Source organism: Ammospiza nelsoni, chromosome 4 (genome assembly GCF_027579445.1).
Source record: "Ammospiza nelsoni isolate bAmmNel1 chromosome 4, bAmmNel1.pri, whole genome shotgun sequence".
NCBI classification, from domain to species: domain Eukaryota; kingdom Metazoa; phylum Chordata; class Aves; order Passeriformes; family Passerellidae; genus Ammospiza; species Ammospiza nelsoni.
In genome coordinates this window covers 22,618,666-22,642,110 of record NC_080636.1, presented here as the reverse complement: position 1 = coordinate 22,642,110, position 23,445 = coordinate 22,618,666, and the positions used below count along the sequence as shown (strand labels likewise).

The 23,445-nt window shown below is 38.8% G+C and overlaps 1 protein-coding gene across 1 annotated transcript; it reads right to left on the bottom strand.

Moving 5' to 3' along the window:
* PGM2 (phosphoglucomutase 2) lies at positions 1-21,905 on the bottom strand. Its single transcript, XM_059470489.1, has 14 exons — positions 21,782-21,905; positions 17,243-17,410; positions 16,303-16,409; positions 15,869-15,953; positions 14,611-14,694; positions 13,855-14,048; positions 12,568-12,757; positions 11,814-11,911; positions 9,154-9,334; positions 8,942-9,035; positions 7,757-7,886; positions 5,082-5,271; positions 4,338-4,471; positions 1-3,575 (listed from the first exon to the last, which is right to left on the bottom strand). The coding sequence occupies exons 1-14, from the start codon at positions 21,851-21,853 to the stop codon at positions 3,473-3,475; spliced, it is 1,830 nt and encodes a 609-aa protein (XP_059326472.1). The 5' UTR covers positions 21,854-21,905; the 3' UTR covers positions 1-3,472.
* Positions 21,906-23,445: the final 1,540 nt, after the last annotated feature.

Sequence of the window (23,445 nt, the reverse complement as noted above, 5' to 3'; positions counted from 1 at the left end):
TTTTTAAAAGGGTAAGCAAAGAGAAAAACTTTATTTACAGAAACTTTGTGGGTGAATCAGTTACATATTTAAGCACACATGTACAAAATGAAAATAAAGCTTCTTTTAGAATTAATTCCAGTTAACCTGTATGATTTGTTGTATATAGCAAAATTATTAAATAAATCCTTCTGCAACTCAATACTTGGCTATCATAACAATACTTTTACATAATATGCTGTGTCCTAAGTTCATAGTACTTAGATGAAATGTATTTACTTCCTTCCAGCCAAACTGTTCCAATGCATCCCTGAATTTTAATTTCTTCAGTAAATTTTATGATTCTGAGACTTGTAAAAAACTAATAACCTTCAAGTGAAGTCCATTGGTCTACTCTTAAAGCACTACCGTTTTAGGGTTTTCTTTTGGCAGAGTTTTGAGTACTGTGCTAATTCTTCTCAGTCTTTCCCTCTAGCCCCATAGGCCTGATCCCCTATAGGATCAATATTTGTAACTGTCACAGGAATTGTGTTTCCATCTGTTATAAAAAGCAGGCTAATTTTACATGTTTTTGGTAATGTAGGGATGTATCTTGCTCTAGAAACAGCCAAGAATTCCGTTACACCCAAGTTCAGTCTGGGCTGCAAGCACTTTTTATTCCAGTCATGGCAATTCCCATTTCTGGATAAAATACTAGCACACCTGCTTCCAGTTCAAGGCTGCTTTTTTACAAACTACATTTGTCTGTGTTTTATTATCTGTCTTGGGACTAATAATGTCTAAGTAGGCTTCATAATCTTACACAACACTTTAATGGAAGAATTAGACCAGCTCTGAAGAAACTGTAGCTTAACACCCATTCTGACTTGCAATACTAACTTCTCTCTTTGTCATACTCTTGCTGCCTTTGTTTTGATTCTTTATTTCAGTTCTAGATCCTCTTTCTCTAATGCAAGACAAGGTTAATAAAGACTTTAGCAATAACAAGTTTTCTCTTGTAATTTTGTAGTTTGTTGTAATTGCTCAAGCAGCTTGCGGAACCACTGTGGGTTTGGCTATTTTTTTTGTTGTGCCCCACACCCCAAAGTTGTGAACTTCTGTCTGGAATAGAGACAGGAATGGAGCAAGAAAATTCCCTGACCTTAGGAAGACAAAACGATAAAGATCAGGTCATCATCCTCTGTCTGTACTGTTTCTGAGGATGCTCTAAAGCCATCCTAAGGATGTTTCAGTATACATGAGCACATTTCAGGTCTCACTTCCAAACTTCTAACATTAGCTAAATCCAAATCCAGGATTGGCATATAAAGGCACATGGAAAATATGCCTCTCTAGCCTATGGAGATGTTAAGCTAAATACATTAAAAAATTCAGGACCTGTCATCCTCCATCTTCAGGGCTTCCCCATGAATTCAGTAAAGCATCCTTTATTATATTCTGCACTAAAAGAAATGTGAGCCCTCCAAATAAAAATGAAAATAAAAGGAATTATGAAATGGTTTTGGTGTAATGGTCCCCTTTAAAAATCACCTAGTTCAACTTCCCTACATGAAGCAGGGGCACCTTCAACTAGATCAGATTGCTCAAAGCTGCATCCAACCTGGCCTTGAACACTTTCAGGCATCCAACAGCTTTGCTGGGCAACTTGTTCCATGTCTCACCCCCCTCAGTATAAAAAAAATCTTTCCTTGTATCCAATTAAATCTATCCTCTTTCACTTTAAAACTGTTTCCCCATGTCCTGTCACTACAGTCCCTGGTAAAAAGTGTGTTTCATATAAGCCCCCTTTATATATTGAAAGATCTCACAGCCTCCTCTACAGGCTGAGCAACCCCAGCCCTGTCAGCCTTTTTTCCCAGCACAGGTATTCTAACCCTCTGACTGTTTTCATGACCTTCCTCTGGACCTGCTCTAACAGCTTCACATTGTTCCTGTGCTGGGATGCAGCACTCCAAGAGGGCTTTCACAAGAGCAGAGTGGAGGGAGAGAATCATCTCCCAAGGCTGCAGGCTTGTGCAGACCCACAAAGCTTCTCCAGCCCTGGGTGTAGCTCATCAAAGCCCAAATTGAAGGCACTGCCCCAGCCTGCCTCCTGAAGAACCATTCCTCTGTGCCTTCAAGCAAGGAGGAAGCCAGAAGCAGATCCTTCATGCTGGGATAGTGCTTTTTATTGTGCCAATGTCCCCCCTTACACAGCTGGCTCAGGCACAAAAACTCCCCTCCAGAAAAGTACTGGGACATGCACATGGAAGCTTGAAGGTATTATATTCTTCTGGGGCATATTTCACTTCTTCTATGGGGCATAATTCACTCAACTAGGCTGACTAGAGAGGCCACTCTCATGTCTTAGAAGGTGTCATAAAAGATCCAAAGATCCCTGAAGCACCTCCAGACTCATTTCTGAGGCCTCTCACCACAGAACTGCACATGATCTGCACTGGTACATCAGACTGTGTAAAAATTCCTCTCCTTCCACTTTCCCCAGGGCTGCCTCCCTGTATCCAGCTGCACAACTGCTGCAATCTTCAAGTTGCACTGAAAATAACAAGCACAGAGGACTTGAATTTTGGGAGGATAATCAAGCTTAGAAGTTTTGCATTTATAAGAAGTACATAGCTGTGGTTGTGACTATTACTGCTACACTGATATCCAAAGCAAATACTGAAAATGCAGAAAAGCCCCATATTAAAGTCAACTGGCAACCTCCAAAAAACCCCCTCAGGCTTTGCAACCACAGACAGGAGCATACAATGAAATTGAAACTTCTGCTCTAAATCAGACATGCACCAAGTCATGGCAGCAGTGTGAGAGGCTCCAAAACTAGGCTACTCATTCAACTAATTACACTTAGTTCAGTGGCAAAAAGAAGTATGTCGATATACCAATCTTCATGGTGTTCAAAGACAGTTTAGTACACTTTGTATTCCTTGCCTGGAATAATATATATAGTCCCATAGCAAATAGATATTGAACAAATTTTCTGTGACTTTCTTTTTTCTTTGGGCCAAAATCCCTAGGAAAGATCACTACTTCTGAATCATCTGCCCCAGGTTTGTCAGTGTCTCACCACAGGATTTAAATACTTCCTGTTAACAAAAGAACTTCCTTTGCAAATCTAAACCTAGACAAAGTTGCATAGTGTTATCAGATTATATGCACACAAAACAAATAAGTCACCACAAAACAGGCTGTTTCAGATATCACAATATTACTTATATTTAATTAAAACACGTTTTGATTGAAATACATTTGCAATCAACTTTTAGTTCATAAAGCTTTTAGTTCTGACTGGGTTTTTTTGGTCCATTAAGAGTAAAGGTACTACTTTCCTTCCAAAATAAGATACTAGAACCAAGAGTACCCAAAATAACTCTTAAAAGCAGAAGTCTTTATAGTCAGAGTTCTCAGATGTTTGGTCCTAAAAAACCTTAACTTCTTAAATAATGCAACTTCTAATTCTGCAAAAGCCAATCAAGGTAGTAATTTTGCTATTTTACTCAGTCTTTCGTTGAAGTTTGTTTTTTTCTGGTTGAAAGAAGTGTTTTTCAAGAGCATTGACCAATTCATCTAGTTCTTTCTTCAGCTGTTCAACATCACTGGAAAACAAAAATCACACAAACACAGAAAACAGTGAAACAATGGAAAAGCTAAAATATATAGTTTTAGTGTGAAGAATTTTTATATGTGGCATTGCTTTAGACAAACATTTAATATTAATGCTAGAAGTCTATATATTTGAGTTCTTATGGCAATCCACTGATGTTCACTTCCAACTGATATGCATGAAGGCTATGAAGAAACAGAACTCCACAATATAATCTAAAGTAGTATGACAAATTTGAGTTCAGAAGACCATCCATTACTAAATCTAAGTGACTAGAAGTGTAATTTTTATACCTGTAGCAGTATTCTTAGATGACTTTTCATCTGTGAAAAAGTACTACTTTCATTATATAAGTTAATAATTATCTTTAAGATTGTATGATTTCCAAGGCTACTGGTTAAGGATATAATTGCTAAACATGAAAGGATCTGAAATATATTAGAACACTTTATATTTGATTAAATATTTTTAAAGCAACTACGTACGTAAAAAAGGGGTGAAAATATTTGCATTTATTTAAGGCAAAATGTTTTTCCTGATACTGTTTTCACTGAATGTAAAACCAAGTGCAAAGTAATTTCAGTGACAAGAATGTGTCAACAAATTTTGCAGAGCTGAAGCTTTATACATATACATTCACTAAAATGACTTCAGTAATATTATTTGACCATGGAGAGCTCTTATTTCTCTAAAACAGTTCCAAAAAGCCACACAGACTCTGTTACACCAAATGTACTGCTGTAAGTGACAATACCTGTTCCCAGGGGGTGCACAAAGTTCAGAATAGTATTTGATCTTGGGTTCCGTCCCACTGGTTCTCATTGTGGCCACTCCTCCATTAGCAAAAGTGAATGTTATCATTTGGCTGCTTTTACTAGTAGGAAGTATCTAGAAATATTAAGAATATTTTTTTAAAAAACTTGGGAAGAGACTATATATAAAACCATGACTTGATGTTAGGTAGTATGACAAAAGTATCAGCTAAAATGATAGTTTAGATCTGTTTTCTTCAACCTTGTGGTCTTGAGATCACAAGGACAGCTTTGCCCTCAGCCTGGAATCTGGTAGAACTGCATCACTGCTAGGTAGCTTATTTCAAAGGTAGACAATTTTTTACTGCTAATAGAAGTTGAGCTGTCATGGCATTTCCCAGGAGGAAAGGAAATGGAGATTGTGGAGAAACAAAATCCAAAGCCACATCTTCATAGACAGTTTAACTTGCACTCACAAGAGAACAATGCAGATTGCTGTAGCAAGGCAGCAAGATCCTCCTACTGCCCTTCACAAAACTGCCATCTTGGAGAGAAAAACACACCACAAAACCTAACAAATAACCCAACACCCTCTTGGCTTCCCTTCCTCTCACCAAGGCATAACAATTGTCACCAATCTAAGTTGTTTTATGACTCAGTATGTAAGTATGCTTAGTGTTTCTCCACAGAATACTCTATTTATGTGTATATACATATGATTTACATGAATTTAGAAAGATACTTACAGCCTTTTGATCTGGCTGGCTGCTGTCATACCCAGTAGTCAGATCCCTTATTCCAGAAACTTTAAATCTACCACAAGATTTTGGATATGTATTTTTTCCATCAAAATTTCTGAGGTTGTCAAAAAGCTGTTGGATAACTTTAGGATCATGGCAGATGAAATACGAAGCTTTGGTAATATGGAAGCCGTATCTGTGAAGATGCAACATTAGTGAATCCAGGAAGCAATGTCCTAAGAGTTCAACATCAGACACATCATACAACCTTCCAAAAAGCAACACTATACTTATGCTCATCCAGCTGATGCATCAGTTCTTGCCCTTACAACTTTAAAAAGGTCAAAACAGCTTAATTATCCCATTTTACATACTTCAAATAAACTTCTCTGCAGATGTCTTTTATTTTTAATTATGAAAACTGAGAAAGTTTACAGCAACACCAGAAGAAAAAAGGATCCCATTACTGCCTTGAAGTGCTCTAACCACCATAGGAAAGGAAGAGATTACATGTAATAGCTTCTTTGAGTGGATTCCAGCTGACCTTTTCTAAGTAAAACAAATTCTAGACTGGCTTTTCCAATCACACTTCCTTGAAGTGTCTCTACTAAGCATTAAAGTAGAAGTGTTTTTACTAAACCAAACGGTTCTGAACATTGTCTCTCTACCTCACCTGTTTGCTGCCAGGTAATGTGATACAAAGACAAATGACCTGGTAACAATGACTTTTCAAAATATCATGTTGTTGAGAAACATACAAGCCTGGACTGGTTGCTCAAGTGAGCTCCTGCTACAGATCAAGACTTGATAAATATCCCTGATGGCAGTGAAAATCTGAGGTGCAGAATCTTCATTAGTACTAGGATGTTCACACTAGAAATCTGAATGCCTTCTTAAATAGGGTTATGTTTATACCTAAATAGACATCTTGAAGGTTAATAGTGGTTAAATTAGTCTTAAGAATTCAGTAAGGGAATTAACAAAACCTATCCTGTATCTGAAAGAAGTGATAAGCCTACTAGGACAACGCCCTTTTCTTATCTGCATTTACTTCGAGACAGATTCCCCTTGTACATTTCCAAAATAAAAAAGAGAGTTTCTTCTGATTCAACTCACAAGGCAAATCTGACAAAAAAGTAAAGTAGTAAGAAGTAGAAAACTGCAACCCTGTATTAGCCACAAAGAAAAAAAAAAAAATCAAACACATGCAAAACAACCCCCCAAAACAAAGCAAGAACCCTCCTTCCAGCTCATTATCAAACAACAGTTTAATAGGGCAGATTTGTATCCTTCCCTCTGTCTGTAGCTTTGTCACAAAGAGTGACCATGTGCAGTGCCATCTTCCAGACTGCTTCTATGCTGAAGCAGCTCTGAGTCCTTTTCAGTGGCCATGCACACAGCAGCACTGTGGCACAGCTCAATTCTACTCAGGCAAATACTCGGAGGTCAATCTGAAGCAGGTGTTTACTGTATTAGTATTTAAAAAAATATAAAAAAACCCCAAGCCAGAGGCTGAATATTCAATTCTTGAATATGTACTTCCAGCTAGTAGCATTTAAGGGAATTCTCACATCAGATGCTGTATCTGCTGCTCTAGGTATGAATTCCTACTTCATGCTTTTATATCACACCATTTATCTATGCAGTGTAAGCAAGTCTTTGCCACTTGATTCCTTCCTAAAGAGACAATGAAACAAGCATGGTACACAAATGAGAATTTAGGATTGGCAAAACAAGCAGCACAAAGGCTGGAGTTTTCCAGTCTCTTTGCAGATTCCACACTCCCTTGTTAGTGTGTACGAAGAGCTGGAGAGTATCAAACAGCCTGGCTGCTCCCTCCTTTAAAACAAACAACCCAAAACCTCCACAAAACCCACTCCCTGCCTCATGAAATCCAATATTCATCTTTGCCATTGATTTCTTTGAACCCATTAAAAAAGAACAAAAGAAAAGTAGTGCCTCATATGAAATGCTCTCAGAGGGGGACCCAGCTGTATATAGCCAAGAGCAATGGCCAGTCACAGCACTTCTGCATAATCAGCTCAAATCTCATTAATCAGGAGCAGAAAGAGAAAAGGAGAACCAAAACTCAACAACAATAATCTATCAAAAAGAAAAAAAGATAGAATAATACAATAAAAAGCCTAACTTTAGAGCCAACTAGAATTAATTTAATCATAAGCAGCCCTGCAAGGACAGAAGCTGGCTTCTATGCATAGCATAAATAAGCCAGAGCTACTTAGACCCATTCAGTCATCAACATTTTTGAGTGTCTGGCTCATTTAAGCAGGAAGAAGCACTATAATCTCTACAGCTCAGCAAAACAGCTACCCAATCTTCTGTAAAAGGACCCAAGTGCAGAACTTCCCAAAACAAAAAAACCTTTCAGGCAAGTGAAGAAAAACACCACCAAGATCTCATTACTAATAGAGAAGTAGTAAGGTAGTTATTATTATATTTAAAATACCTTAAAACAACAGAAGACAATGTCATAAATATATTCACATCCACAAGGCAGGAACACTTTCTGAAGAATACTATTACAGAATTAGAATTGTCTTAATAGTACAATAATTCACATTTTATTTCTTTATAAACCATAGGTTTCTATTGAGTTCCTATTAACCCCAGTATGTGAAATTGAGAAAATCTGAAAAATAAAAAATTAGAATTGAACTCACTCATCATAGACAGCTTTGAGCTGCTGAGACAAAGACAAATTCCTGGTTGCCAAAAAGCTGGCCATCTCTGCAGTTATAACAGCAGCACTGACACCATCTTTATCCAGAACAGCAGGACAGCACATATACCCTAAACAAGGAACGTTAGATATAATTAGACACAATTTAAACAGGAAATAGGAAGAGGAGGGAAGGTTAGCCAAGCATCTTTGAAAGGAGAAATGCATATTACCATAGTACAGACATTTTAGAGTCAAACCAAAAGTAGAAAAAAAATGTATCTTCTAATCAGTGTTAATTTTAATAAGCAAGGTATTCAATGGAATTTCAAGACAGATTTGCATCATATCAGTGCCACATGCTCCCAGGTCTTTATGAAGCCTTCTAGAAAAAGAAATGCCAATGCCACACTGCAGGAACAATGCAAGTATAGCATTGTCTCAAATGTGATTAACTTACACAGTAGTGTAAGGTAACACTGATAATTATGTGTGAAATTAGCCACATTTTCTCTAGTTTTCAGGTATTAAGATAATTAAAGAGCATTAGAGCTTTACAATTTTCTCCTCATGAATTCATAATTTTCATTTGTGGCTTTCAACCATGGCTTTCCAGTTCACAAATGTAATTTGGGGTAGTTTTTATTTTATTCTCATTTACACTAAACTTAAATCTGTTAGGTAAAAAAGCTCAAGTTCATGTCTGAAAATGTGTTTTTTTCTTGTTTTTTTTTAAAGTTTATGCAGAACTTGCAGTCCCAATCTGCGCAGCCATGCTACTGTACATATATACTCCGTTGTGCTAAGCAGAGATACAAAGGTTTTTAAAACTAGTATAAATTAGCAAAATAGATAATTATCTGCTACTAACTGGAAATACATCCATTGTATTGAGGACACCCTTTTATTATAATTTTAACCTTTTTTTACATTTTACTTCATTACTGGGATGCTAACAGAGCACTGGCAAAGGCTGCCCAGAGAAATTGTAGGATATCCTTCCCTGGAGAGATTAAAGAACCATCTGGGTCCAATCCTGTGTAACATGCACTAGGACACCCTGCTTGGGCAGGAATGTTGGACCAAATGACCTCCAACATTCTGTGACTCTCTGCAATTCTGTCACATTTTGTAGTAGTTCAATTTTCACTATTTTGCAAGATATGAAAACAATTCTGTCTCCTACCTATAGCCTCCTCAAATGCAAAAAGAACAGCTTTCCCCTGGTCCATGAGCTGTTTGGCACGGTTGCCCATCCACTTGAAACCTGTCAGTGTTTCCTACAGCAGAGAGGAGAAATCAAAGGCATTAAAAAGAAAACTGATGTTTTACGAACATATGACACTTCATAGGAAAGATACTAAAAGAACATGGAATAATGTGCAACATGTTGCTTACCTCAAAGTGAAAACCTTCCTTTAGTGCAATTGCTCTCAGGATTTTGGAAGAAACAGTACTGGATAACATGTAGACATCTTTAATGGCACGAGCATCCCTACTGTTATTTTTCCAGCAAGTGAAGATCCACCAGCCTAAAAGAGCTCCTAGTTCATTTCCAGAAAACACCTTCCATTCACCACTACAGGCAAAGAAATATTAGAAAATACATGAAATCAAAGGATAATAGTGGGGGTTAAAAAAATAATCTACTGGTTCTTTTATGAATGAATATTAACAAATAAACCACTGCCTTGGAATTCCACATAATAGTAACAAGGTATCGTGCTCATAAGGAACAAACAAAAAAATTCCTTCCCCAAAGCATTCTGAAACTCTTACCTTTCTTCTCCATCATACACATAAGCTTTTGCAGTTATCCAAAGATGAAACAGTAGTATTTCCAACACATTTTAAGTAAAATAAAAATGTTCAGCGTACAAATTATAAACTCAGTGATTAAGACAAGCACAGAGACACAAAAATACAGTTCTCAAGTGATCAGTATTTTTAGTTGACCTAGTGACAAATACTTTTAATTTAATCACAAATACATCAATTAGTCATTGGGAAGACTGGAAAAAAATCTTAAATGGGTTTAAAAGATTAATATTGATGAATTGCTAGAACAGGAAAAAAAATGAAGAAAAAAAGAAAGACAAATGTCAAAATTGCCAAAAAAATTCCCAGTCACAAAAGGGGACAGAGACACTTCCAGACTGACAAAACTAAGACCTACAGAAACAGTACCTGTTGTGAAAGAGAAGCAGACTCAGTCTCCTGCATTTATTGATGCCAACAGGCACAAAGCAATGCACAGCTTAGTGTAAGAGTGCTGAGAGAGTGTGCTCTACAGGAGGTTCTGTCAAAGAAGAAGTACAGATACTGTAGAAGCCTATATTAATATTTGATTAGTGTATGAAAAGCTAGGGCAGAAGTCTGAGAAGACACAGGACTGGAAGTTAGGAGACAGCTGAGACTGGCTAAACAACGAGTGTAGTGGCAGCAGAATGAGAGATCACACTTTCACTGGTAGTGGATGCAATAAACTAACACCCCTCTTCAAGATTCTGGGAGCTCAGAGTTTTCAGACAAAAAACAGGAGTGATTTTGCATTCTTGTTTTAACCCACCATAACTAGCATAATCTGAAACTTTTTATACCTTTTTCTCAATGCCGAATTGCCAACTGAGGCTGGCACAGACCAAAACCATTGAAATAAGAACCTTCCAACTAACACTGTCCAAGATACAACAGAGTGTCCACAAAAGACCACTCTTCTTCCAAAGGCAGAGAAATCTTCTGAGTTCATGCTGTGAGGCTAATGAATTTAAAAACATCCCAAAACCCCAAAGAAAATACTGCTACTTTTAAAGCTACTACTTCAGCTTTTTTGGTTATCTGTTGAGCAAAATGGATATTTGCACTATCTCCTTTAACTGGACTTTTGAAATTTTTGAAATTCTAACTGATGCAGATTCAACTATTTAATTCATCCACAACCACAGAGGACATCTAGCAGAAGCCCATATCAGGTCTTGGGTACCAAAGACTGTTGCCATAATTTTACATCCTTCTTCTGGCTCTAATGCTCAGGGAATTCATATATGCTAGCCCAGCAGCAGATTTTTTTTTCTGCTCCTCTCTAAGTTGAAAACCTTGAAGCTTATTTTCACTGAGGATTTACAGTTTATAACTGGTCAGATTAGTTTCTGCTTTATCAAGGAAGATAAAGGACAAACACCACTATTTGTAGATATTATACCAAGTGCTTGAACTTCAGCACTTGGTATCATATTTTCACTTTCTTTTATCAATCAGATAAAACCACAATACAGAAATGTAAACAATTGTAGAAGTGCAGGATATCAGAGGGCATGAAATAAGGAGACAGCCATATTGAGACAGAACTATAGGTTACATTGCACAAATATGAACAATTTATTTTCAGCCCCTGACTGAGCAAGTTTGCCTTTTGTGATCCCCTTCTTTGACTGGGTATGCAAAGATAAAAAATGCATATATAGGTGGTTCTTGAAGGGGAGAGTACAAATCACAACACTGAGAAGTACCAAACTGTGAAAAACTTTAAGGTGAAATGCAAATACATAACATTATGTAAAGAAGTGGGAAATTGAGCAAGAGAAGCCCAGATCATCTAATGTTTGGTTTAACAGGATTTCAGAAAGAAGATACTCTTATTAAAGAACAAGAGATTATCAGGGAACAATAGAGATTCTCCCAAATCCAAGTTATTGTTTAATAAACCTTGAATGAAAAAGTGTTTATCAGTCGTACGCGAAAAAAATTTAACTGAAAACCTACCTTTGAAAAAGTATAGCACAACAACAATTCACATGCTTCTATGCATGCCTAAACAACTACAAGTGTCAACTATTTATTCCAGCTTCTGTACACGGTCTAACATTGATCATTATTTCATATCCTGCCTTTACTGTGGTCTGCTTCATACAGTCTTCTCACATTTCCATGTGTTTTCAATCAAAAAAATTATTACTGTGACTATTCTTCCTCTGCAACACAAGTAGCAAGAATTCTCCAAATGAGCCTAACCTTGAGAGTAAAAAAGGTCAACGGTTTGCATTACTTAATTACCATACCTCTCTTGTTTCTCTGCCACTGCCAGTCGATCAGCATCAGGATCATTTGCTAAAATGATTCTTGCCCCATCTTTTTCAGCCAAAGCAAAAGACAATGTCTGGAAATGTGGCAAGCAGGACCAGATGAGTATTAATATTCCCAAATAATATTTTCACTTTCTTTATAGGTTTTAATTCATTTTCCCAATTTATTGAATCTCAAACACCCAAAATCATTATGTGTCTCTCAAAAACCACAAAAACTTCTAGCCTGGCAGCAGAAAAACATAGGACATTTAACTTCACCTACATCATTCCACTACTGCAGCCCAACTTAAAAGCTACCTAGATTTAATGGGATCCTTCAATAATAAAGTGTAACAGAAATAGTAGCAGAAATTCTAACCACCTGTCATGACTTCTCCTGCCCTCTCCTGGTGTTGTGTCAGAACAAAAGAGTAGAAGCCTTCCAAAAAGACATAAGATTTTTATTATTATTTTATTTTTTTAAAGTAACTATCACTTTGTCCCATGTGCAGAACCTGCTCATTCCATTAGAGAACAAAGTAGTTCAAAGTTACAGCTGATTACTACCTGACTGGTTCAAAGAGGGTTATGTCAATGAAAGGATACCAGCTAACTCTTCACTAAATGTAAGGCTATGAAACAGATTAAAAATTGACCCTCCACCAGTATCTACAGCTGTGACTTCTGGCAAAAAGGAAACCACTGAAAGACATCACAACTATTAAAAAAAAAAATCAAATCTATTTACCAGAACACCTTTGCCTTCCTCAGGATTTGGATACTTCACTGTGGGAAAGTCTGGATCAGGATCTTTCTGCTCCGGAACAGCAAAAGGAGGGCTAAGATCAAATGCCTTGAAAGCCAACTGCACAAATTTATGTCCTACGCCATGCACAGAAGTATGAACAAATTTCAGGTTTGTTTCCTTGTTGATGTTCCTGAAATAAAACAGGAAACAGTAAACTTGGACATGGGAGACTGTTCTGCACAAAACTGACTATGTTTGGAAACAGATACAACTCAGTATTCTATATCACTGTTAAAATTATGAATTAAAGGAGGTCAGATTTTAAAAGCAATGGCTTGAAAATTGGCTTAGCCTAATTTTTCAACAATATGAGTTACTCTTGGCATCCAATATCCTAGTATGTGCAAATCACTGGAGTAAGAAAGTATAGTCTACACATCCCAAAGAAGTTGAGTGAAAAACAAATACAACTGACTAAAGAGGCTCTTCATTCCCAACTCTGGCATTTAAACCTCCAAAGACTGTGAACACAGTGAGTCAACAGCAGCCTGCCCAATTTGAGCACACTCATTTTTAAGAAAAAAGTGATGGGCATACCTAAAATCATGCAAACTCCTAGGGAGACATTTAATTCCAATTCTAAAAAGCAGTGTAACAGCCCCAGCTTTCTAGTAACTCCTGACTGTTTTTAGCAACACTAAGAACATGGTTACTGGTGGTCAAAATTTCTACATAAAATAAGCAGATCTAAAAGGTTGATAACTCCTCTACTACATAAATCAACCCTAACCATTCACCAAAAGAAACATCCACTACATTTTGCTAAATAATGATTTTTACTGAGCAAGTGACAGGAGTAGGCTGTTGTAAGGCACCCACAGCTACCAGGAGCATAAGCAAGGCTGGAATGACAGAGCAAGACCTTCTTGTCCAGAAATGGCTTAAAAAACTGCCTCTCCGAGAATCTTGTTTTAAGGCTGGTGGGGCATCCATGCCATGTCCACTTCCAGCAGCCTCAGTCTTGCTTGGATTATGCATGGCCATGAAAATACTGGGAGCAGATATTTGGTCACTCTGCTGGGTTAGACTTCTCTCAGGACAGCTTTATGAACTGGCTTATGACACCACCACACAGCTGCCAGTGCAACCCCAAAAGATGACACAAAGGCACAGGCAGAAGTGGGTCATGGCAGGATTGTGGCCACCCTCACTTCCATCAATTTGAACTGCCCTGCTAACATACTAGATGAAATATCCTGTATTCTTTAAGGAAGTAACAGGAGTCACCTGTAAAAGCATTGTTTCTGTATGTCTTTGAAGTACTCCTTATTGACCATGGCATATGGATCATGAAGCAGTGGGCTGCTATCAATCAGTTTGTCATCCCAAGCCTGAGGCCACGGTTCTTGGTTCTCCTCAATAGCCTGAGAAATTCCTTTGTCATGAGGAGAAATGATCTGAGCACCGTTTTCCCAGTAAACCTAAATAAAAAATAGGTAAGTGAGTATTTGATCATAAATCTTGTAAGATAGTTTTGTTATGTTTTTTGTTGGTTAATGTACAGTACATCCACTAAAGTATTACAGTAAATTAGGCTTAGGTATACCCAAAGTATCCTGTTAATATTCTCAGCTTTTCTTCTCACATCCCATTTTTATTCTATTAAAAAAACAGCTTAATCTTATCAAAAGATATCAAGATCCATAATGAAACACAAAACAATGCCCAATCATTTACTGAGAAAACTTCCATTTTTGTATTTTGGAAACAGTCTGTATATGACTGCCCAGCTACTGTGACTGGTGCACAGGCAATTCAGCTGTGGTTTTTTTTCAGTGCATAGCAGATTACAATGGCATCCTGCCTTCTAGAGCAAAGATTTTAATTATCTTATTAGTTTAACATGACACTAGCTTTAAATACATAGAAGAGATGGAGAGACCAGTAATTAATTAAGTCTATACCATGATAGGAACTATATATAACTGCATTAGTTTCTCTACATGGAAAAAAAGAGCCAGAAAATAGTTCACATTAGAATACCTTGTAACCATTGTCTTGTTTTGGATTATGGGAAGCAGTAACCATAATTCCAGCACAAAGCTTCAGATGAGTTACTGTGTATGGCTGTAACAAGAGAAAGTTACTTGAAGTAGAATGTGCAACACATTATATTTCTTCTGGTGCATACATAATACTTCATAGTATGAAAATTAAGATGTGATTCCTACACACTGACTCCCTAAAGCAGAAGCTAAATAGTACTTGTTCCACCAGACTCCATGTGGCACAACTTTACCCTTGTTTTTTCTTGTGCATTTTCCCATTTATATGTTATTAATGTTGTTCCAGATGCTTTGTGAATCTCTAGTGCCTTTCCAGAAGGAAGCCAGATGCATGTGTTCCCTACTGTGGAATGACTTGAGGTACCCAAGGCCTTAGAGGTGCCATGTCTGTTGGGGTAATGACACAAATCAGCATGGGGCAGAGAACTGCAGCTCAAGCAGTCTCATCCTGTCTTTTGGGAGCAGCCTGGGGAGCAGCTACTCCATCAGGGTTCAGAAGAGAATTGTTTTGGAGAGAGCTCTTATCAATTAGCTCAAAAGAGATGGAGTGAATTAAAAATCAAAGGTTATTCATGAACACAGGTCCAATTTGTGTTTACTCCTGGCTATTTAATACTGAAATGCAATCAACTGCAGTTCTTGCAACACCACTTTAAACTACACTATGAAGAATTTGACCCTAAATCTTCAAAAAATTGTATCAGTGTAAGAATGCTATGCAGAAAGTCTTTATACCACTGTGTTCTGTTTGCAATGCTCACTGGAGCAACTGGTATAGGGAGAAATTATTGCTTTTGGGACAGGGGCCAAGAACAGGACTTTTCTGTGCTGCTCTGGAGACACCTGGTGTTCTGATGGGGGCATCGTGGACACAATTCAACAACCCTTCTGACAAAACATCACTGCACTCCAACAACTTGCTATTTTTGATTCAATACCTGCCCTTGGCCCCTCTTGCCCTCAAAAAAAAAAGTACAAATAGCCAAATGTGAGTGTATGTTTCAGACTTCAGACTCCACAGGAATCCACTCACACTCCACATCATCCCTCCTTTTCCTATGGATGTTGTAAACTATATACAGCTAAATAAGTACAAGACTCTCTGCAGGAAGAGCTTAAAAAGTAAGAACTGGTTTGTGTAGTTATCCTAATTTAAGTAATGCAAGGTATCTGACAGAATTTGTGTACATTTAAAGCAGATAATGTAATAAAAAGAGATAATAAAAAAAACTTACCACAAAGGGAGTTGGTATTATATCAGAGAATAGATAAACTGGAACTCCCTGACTGATGAAAGTATTGGCAGCAAGTCTTGCAAACCTAAACAGGAAGAAAAGATACCTAGGGAATATATTCATTTTCTTGCCTATTAGTTTCCTACAAGTCACAGCTTTCCCTCCCACCCTAATGCAATTACAAAATCCCAACAAAAACACCATCACTTATCAATATATCTCAATTATTGTACATACCCAATTTAGATGTGTTCCCTCACTATTCCCAAAAGACAAAGCACAACACTAAGAACTGCTTTGGCACTACAAGTATGTAAGAATACTGTAAATCCCACACATTAATTCACTTTATAGAAAGAAAATACAATTGAAGTAGATATAAATCCATCATGAATCACACAAGGTATCTACAAAACACAAAACCTAAGAAGTACCTTTTGCTACTACCTCCACTGGAAAGATGAGCACGAGCATCAAACCCAATCACAACTCCTCTCTTTTTCAGGTCACTGAAATTCTTCTCGAGGTATCTGCAAAATCCCTTAAGACAACAACAAATCCACCTCATTAACCCAATCTTGATGTTTAATTTATCATCACATTAAGATAATTGCTAAGATGCTGATGGTCTTAGGAAGCTGAGCACACATAGCATCTCACTGAACTGCTCTGGGATTCAGCTTGTCCAAGACCAATAAACACCAAGAAAACCTTCAAATCAATATTGAAAATCCGGACAGCATTTAAGTACTTTTTAAAATATCAGAATCAACTCCAAAAAGGAACAAGTAACACAATTAGTCTTAATTGCAGGTTTTGAGAAATGATTCAGCTGTCATAGGTCTCACATGAGGAAGAGAACAGCTGGCCAGCATTTCAGGTTTTTAACCAAATCTCACCCTTAATAATGGCATCTCTTTAGCACATGATACATCACCACTCCAGGCTGCAGTTATTCAAGGTTGTGGGTTTTTTCCCCAAGTAGATCTGCTTTAGGATCCATGTATGTATACATAGCCCCTATGTAAAACCATGTCTAGCACACACAAAGCTTAACCAAATGTTGGCTACCTTTGGAGTTTTTGTAGTTGTTACAGCAGCACTAACTGCTGCACTTGAGCTTAACTGCAGCTGTGTGTACATTAAATTGCAAAATCAAATATGGAAAGTAACTTCTTTTAATGGTTTAATAGCTTCTCTCTGCTTGTTTTCAGACAGCATTCAGCTAATAATTATAATTTAAATTACTTCTAAAAACTGGAAGAATAGGAGAGAACTTGTACTTCCATAGAATACTCATTTGCATGCCATAAATCAGGCTCTTCCATTCATATACACAACCAGTTAAGTGAGATAAAGTGCTGAACACAATACCTGGGTTGTCTGGATAATAGTCAAGTCATTCATGTGGGAAATCCCTGCTCCCATGGCAGCTCTGAGCCCTGCTGTGCCAAACTCCATCCGTGAGCCAAAGTATTTCTGCAGTTCTCCGGCATTTCCTTCCGCAAGCAATTGTTTCACGATTGCGTAAGTTTTTGGATTCTGTTGACACAAAATTCAGATATTCTAAATGAGGTTTTGTTCGTTTTAACAGAACTGACTTTCTGTCCCAATCTCTGGGTTTTAGTATCAAAACATGGCACACAACTTCAAGAACAGCATCAGTCTGTCTTCTTAATTTTAAATGCTGTCTTCTTAATTTTAAATCAGTACAACCTCAAGTATTATTTACTTTACATTTATCTCCTTAAGTGAACGTGCTACCTGGACAGCAGTGTGTAGATATCTCCCACAATCTGGGATGTTAAAAGACTTCCAAAATGTCTATTTTAATGTTTTCTATTTTTAAAAACAAAACAAACAAAAGACAGCACTCCCACAGAGAATTGTTCCTCATCACAAGAACTACACTAAACATTTAAGAAAGTAAGGTTAATTATTAAGAAATATTTGTTATTTCTATAGCAGTACATGTAGAGTTTAAGACAAATTAAACCATAATGTTGTCCCAAGACTGGCTAGCACCAGAGGTAGCAGCAAAACTAAGCAGACTGGGCAGAAGATAATTTCCAACACATTTGCAGGTAATGCTTGTAAAAATAAACATAACCCCAGGATGAAAGCCTAGAAACTACAGACAAACTCCTAAATAAAATTACTCAAGAGTGGCAACAAAAAGGCCAAGTCAGACCACTTGAGAACAGTGAGGAGTTTCTAACTTTCACTGCTTTTCTTGATATATTGCTTCCACAGATTCTCTATTGTTAATTACTCTTTTTGCTTCCGGACTTAGGGAATTAGCAAAGTCCTGTATGCCTCAACTTTTCAATGTAATAACATGAGACTTGTGAACTTCAGTATTTGATTTCTGGAGAGCCTAGGAGCCAAGAGGAGAGATGGCAGGTAGCAGACTCCTGACAACATGATTACCTGAGAGGCAGCAGGTTACTCACTGCATGAGTGCACACTCATTACTCTGGAGTACAAAGATTTTCATTTCCAAAAGGACACAAACTTTGATTTCTAGGCAATTAAATGAACTCATAAAAGTCATAGACTTTACTATTTCCTGGATGACCTAGGTATGCTTACAGCAAGGGAAAGCATATCATTCTAGGCAAAAAAAGGAAAAAAATTAAATATAAAACCATATATCTTCCATAGATTCAGAAAATGCTGCAAACACACAGAGCAGTAGGCATGTGATTAAGTTTGCATACAAAGGTATAAACATTCTGCACATCAAACGAAGGCCAGAGTCAGGATGTCCTAACCACTGACCTGTGCACCCACTGCCACAGGACAAACAACATAATTTAAATACATACTGGAAAAGCTAAAGAGCCTTTAGTGCTAATGAGCAGACTGCATAATGGAGAATAAACTACAGAATTAAAAAAAAAAAATCAGCTTCTTGAGTGCAATAAACAATTAGGTACCCCAGAATTACTGATCTCCAGTACAAACATTGCCAATTTACCAGTCCAAGAATGTTGTCACTGACACTTCCTTGCAGGCAGCTTGACACAATTACCTATTATCATTGAGTAATTATATTGTGTAAGAATAAATATAATTCTATGTTGTTATAGAATATATAGGGCAGCATAACTGAGTCCAGGCTGCTTACAAGTTGACGTCAAGTTTTTGCCTTAACATCAGGCCTATGTCTCAAAGGCAAAGCCTGGATGACACCATTTGCATCCAGTTTTGTACACTGCCTAAAAACCTTTTAATTCTCTGTGTGAGCTTTGTGCATGAGTCATCTCTTAATACTGAAAGGAGCATGCTTTTGGGTAGATATCACACACATTTCTACAGCTGTTTGACAGACTAGAAGCTGCAATGCCAATGCAGAAGGACACCAGGAGCATCCTGCAGTTCTCATAGCCAAGGAGTTTTTTGTTTGTTGTTGTTAGTGGAATTTCCCAGGATTGGCATCTACTGTGAAACTAGAGGGATTCTCCAGTTTTTAAAGCCTGGTTAAATGTCTATGTCCAAATGGCTGCTCAAGTCTTAAGAGTTTCAGTCCAGATAATTTTCTAAATTGAAAACTTGATTGCATTAATTTAACTGTTCCCCACTGCCTGCCTCCACCCCACACCAAATAATGGTAACAGCCAGGCCAAGTGTGTTCAATATGGCAGAAGGATTTTTCCAGAACTACTGTTATCATTGTTAATGGCTATTTTCTCCCAAGAATTTGCCTATTTTTTTCTTTTGTGGAGACCATTATGATGACATTGTACACAGCTAAGTAAAAAGGTAATGTTTGTTTTGGCTTTTTCTTCTGCTTAAAAAAACTCTCCACAGCATCTCTACCAAAGAAGGACCAAATTGTATCAGAAGGATGAAGTGCTAGCTTTCCTCTCTGATTCTCTCAGCTTTTTCTGCTCTCAAATGAAACAGATATGAGTATGGGAGTACCATTTTCTGTGAATACAGTGGCAGATGATTTAATACCAAGATAATAACCACTAGTGCAATTAGTTTGAACATCACCTGGCAACACTTGAGTTATTTACTTTAATCTACACTACAGGAAGGCCCAAAGAGTTATCATCAGTAGAGGAGTCCCCACAAGGTTTAACAAGAGAGGAAAAACTTCTGACTAAACAGATTTTATTTTTACTAAAACCAGAAGCTACCTTCCATTCATAATTCTATGACTGATAATAGAAAGAATGAAAAATATGCTATTTCTGTAATGAACAAAATGATGAAAACAGCCTGGTAACAAGCACAGTGATTGCCATGTAGGTAGAAACTTCCAGGTAGGTCAGCAGGACTGCCATCAGCCATAAGGACCTGCTCTTGCAATTATTTTGTAAGAAATGTGGCGCTTATCATCATTAAATATTAACCCATCTCTGCAAGTCAAAAAGGAACTTTTTTTTATATCAGAGTAAATGGACAAGGGTTACATCTGATTTTTCTGTTGCTCAATAGAAACATGCAACAGCTCCCTGAGAAATTAAAATACTTCATGATTTTTGAGCAATCAGCAATGGGTATTGCACACTAGTCAATTATTACTTTGACAAAGACGCAAGCACTAACAGAGGGCTAAACTTGCAAAAGTAAAGATGCTATAAGGGATACTGCATTAGATTTTCAGAGGGTTTAGCAAAATAATCAGAATCAACAGTTGAAAAGCAAGTTATTACACAGGAGACAGGAATACAACTAATGCTGGTCAGGGAATCTATGTAAATAAGAGGTTCTAAAACCAAACTATTTTCTCAAATTTAATTAAACTGGGAAAAAAAGGCACAAAAACTTACTGTCATTTGATGTGTTGCATTAGCATTTCTGAAAAGAGGATTGGTTTGGCACTGCTCTATCACTAATAAAACCAGAACTGAGTAACTGGTTGGTTAATCAGTTTACTGATTTTAATGAAGAATCACAACAAGCTCAAGGTACTTCTAATGACATCCTTTAGAACTTGGAAAAATACTAAAGAAGAGAATTAATGTATGTTTCCACTGATATTTTTGAAATAAGCAGAAGATGCCTTACCAAACAGGTATGTGTGCTGCACAAAACTCAGAGGGCATTGAGTGCTCAGCCTGGGGGAGTCAATTAGAGACTGAAGACGGGCAATGGCCAGTGAGTTCCATACAGCCAAATCAACAAATTATATGAAAAGGGACATGACATGAAAACTGCAAACCAAATGTGCCAATAGAGGCCTACATCTCAGCGAGACCAGCAGCAGCAAGCAACTCTATGACCATTTCCAGAACACCACTATGGCGAGATATTTCTTTAGGTATGTGGAAAACAGAAGCACACAGAAGATTTTACTTTTGCATATCGTGCTGTCAAAACCAAAGGTAAGTCTCAACAGGAAGGGAAATAACACCTGAAAAACACAGGACTGACAGCCTCTATATATCCAAGTGTTTTTGAAGTGAGCTCCCATGTCCTTTGGGATCGATATTTTAGGAATTTGAAGGTACCAAGAGGTTTTGAAGAGTGAGAGACAGGAACACTACAATGTAGGCTGGTCTTTAATAATTTAAGTGTACCAGCAGCCCTGCGACTGAAGTGGTTCGGAACAATAGAGGCGCTTTTGAAAAAGGCGCTCAGTGCAGCTAAGAGCCAGACTGAGAGACGAGCCGGGGTGTTTCCAAACGAGAGCAGCGGCGGCCCGGCAGGTGACGGAGCCGCAGCACCGGACGGGGGCCCCGCAGCCCCAGCTGCGCCGGCCCCGCCGCGGGACGGGAGGGGATGCACGGAGGGGCGGAGGGAGAGCGCCCCTTTCTCAGAGAGCTCTGAAAGCAGAGCCAAAGGAGCAAACAGGCGCTTTCACCGCACCCCAATCCGGCACAGTGCAACAGCCGGGCGTCACGCCGCGCCGCCGACCCCTCTGCAGCCCGCAGCCCCATGGCCCCCGCCGTGCCTCACCTTGTCCCACAGCAGCCACTGCTCGGCCGCGCGGCGCAGCGCGTCATCCCCCGCCGAGCCCCGCGCTGCCATCCCGCTCCGACCGAGCCGCCGCCGCCGCTCCGCTCCTTCCTTCCCTCTTCCGGAGCGCGCCCGCCCCGCTCCGCCCGCCCCACCTCCGCCCCGCCCGCCTGCCCGGGCCGGGGTCAGGGCCGGGGCCGAGGCCACGGCCGGACAGAGCGGCCCCTCCTCCGTGCTGCTCCGCCAGGCCGGGTCGGGGCCCTCGCTTAGAGCGGGGCATTAATAATTCCTTTCCCCGGGGCGCTGAACGCTGTCAGGTGGGGCTGCGGCTGCCGGCCCGGCGGAGCCCCGAGGGGAGCCCCGGGCTGCGCCGAACGGAGGAGGAGCAGCGTCCCCAAATAACAGCGGGAAATCAGCGGGGACGCAGCCGCCTCCTCCGCAGCATGGCTGGCGGAAGAAAGTAGCGCTGTTGTTAGAAGCGTCACATTCCACGGGCATTGGACTAAGGCGACTGAGATTCCTTTTTATATAGTCAAGATAAATGAGGGATGAGCTCGGGACCACTCTAATTTAGGATAAAGATTGTAACTAGAAGATCTTTAAGGTCCTTTCTGGTCCAAAATGTGCTATGATTCTAAAATTTTCATCGAAATAATAACTTGTACTTTTCAATATTCTTGAAAACCTTTGAAGTTCATTAGTACATTACCAGAATGCATGCAAACAAGAGAAATTCTACACATCACTTGCAAAAATGTTAATGCACATCCTTCTGATATTCACTACCGATCAGTGAAATAATTCTTATGATGCCCTTACAGAAAAACTATTAAGATGAAACATCAGAGGAAGTGAAGAATAAGAAAATCAGAAAAAAAATATGCTGCTTGGCTGCTTTTCTGATCATCTGTTTTCTCTTTCGGTTTGATCCTTCTCATTTAACCCAGCTCCTCTGGCCTCTGCACCTCTCTGGCAGAACACAAATCTGACCTCAGCTGCAAAATTAAAAAAAAAAAAGTAAAAGTAGCTGAATTTCACTCAGGAAAATGGATTGTGTTCCTTCTGCTGGAATTAAAGAACAGGTTAATATGGCTTTGATTGAATAATTATTATAGCATGGTAGCTTTGAGAGAAGCCTGAGCTGCCAAGCTGCTGCTCTCTCTAAACAGTTCCTAGAACTAAGCTTGTGTTTTGATTGGAATCTCCTGTAGATGCCATGATAAGCCCCTCCATCCTGGTTAATTTCTTACAATTTTTTGGGCAAACATACAGTGCAGAAAGCACTGAACCATCTTTCTTGCCTAACAAGATTTCTGTCATCAACTTCCCAAAGTACTGAGGGAAACAGCAGTCTGAGTGCTCTGGAGCTTCAGGACAAGGTGTTTTGGAGGTTTCCTCTATATTTTATCAGCATCTATCTGAAGCTGGGCTAGACCAGGGGATGCAAATCTGCAGGGAGAGCCATAAGTCCCTGTTTAACTCTGCAGCACAGGCCAAGGCACCCTGAGAGTGGTGCAGATGCAAAGCTGTGTTGCAGGAGTCGTGAGGCTGCTGAGAAATGTGAGGTCACTGTGAAGGTGCCATACAGGAGGAGCAGATTAATTTGCCAGGGGTGCCAACTCCTGAGTCTGAACTCTTGTAAGGGATATCCTATCCAGGTGCTT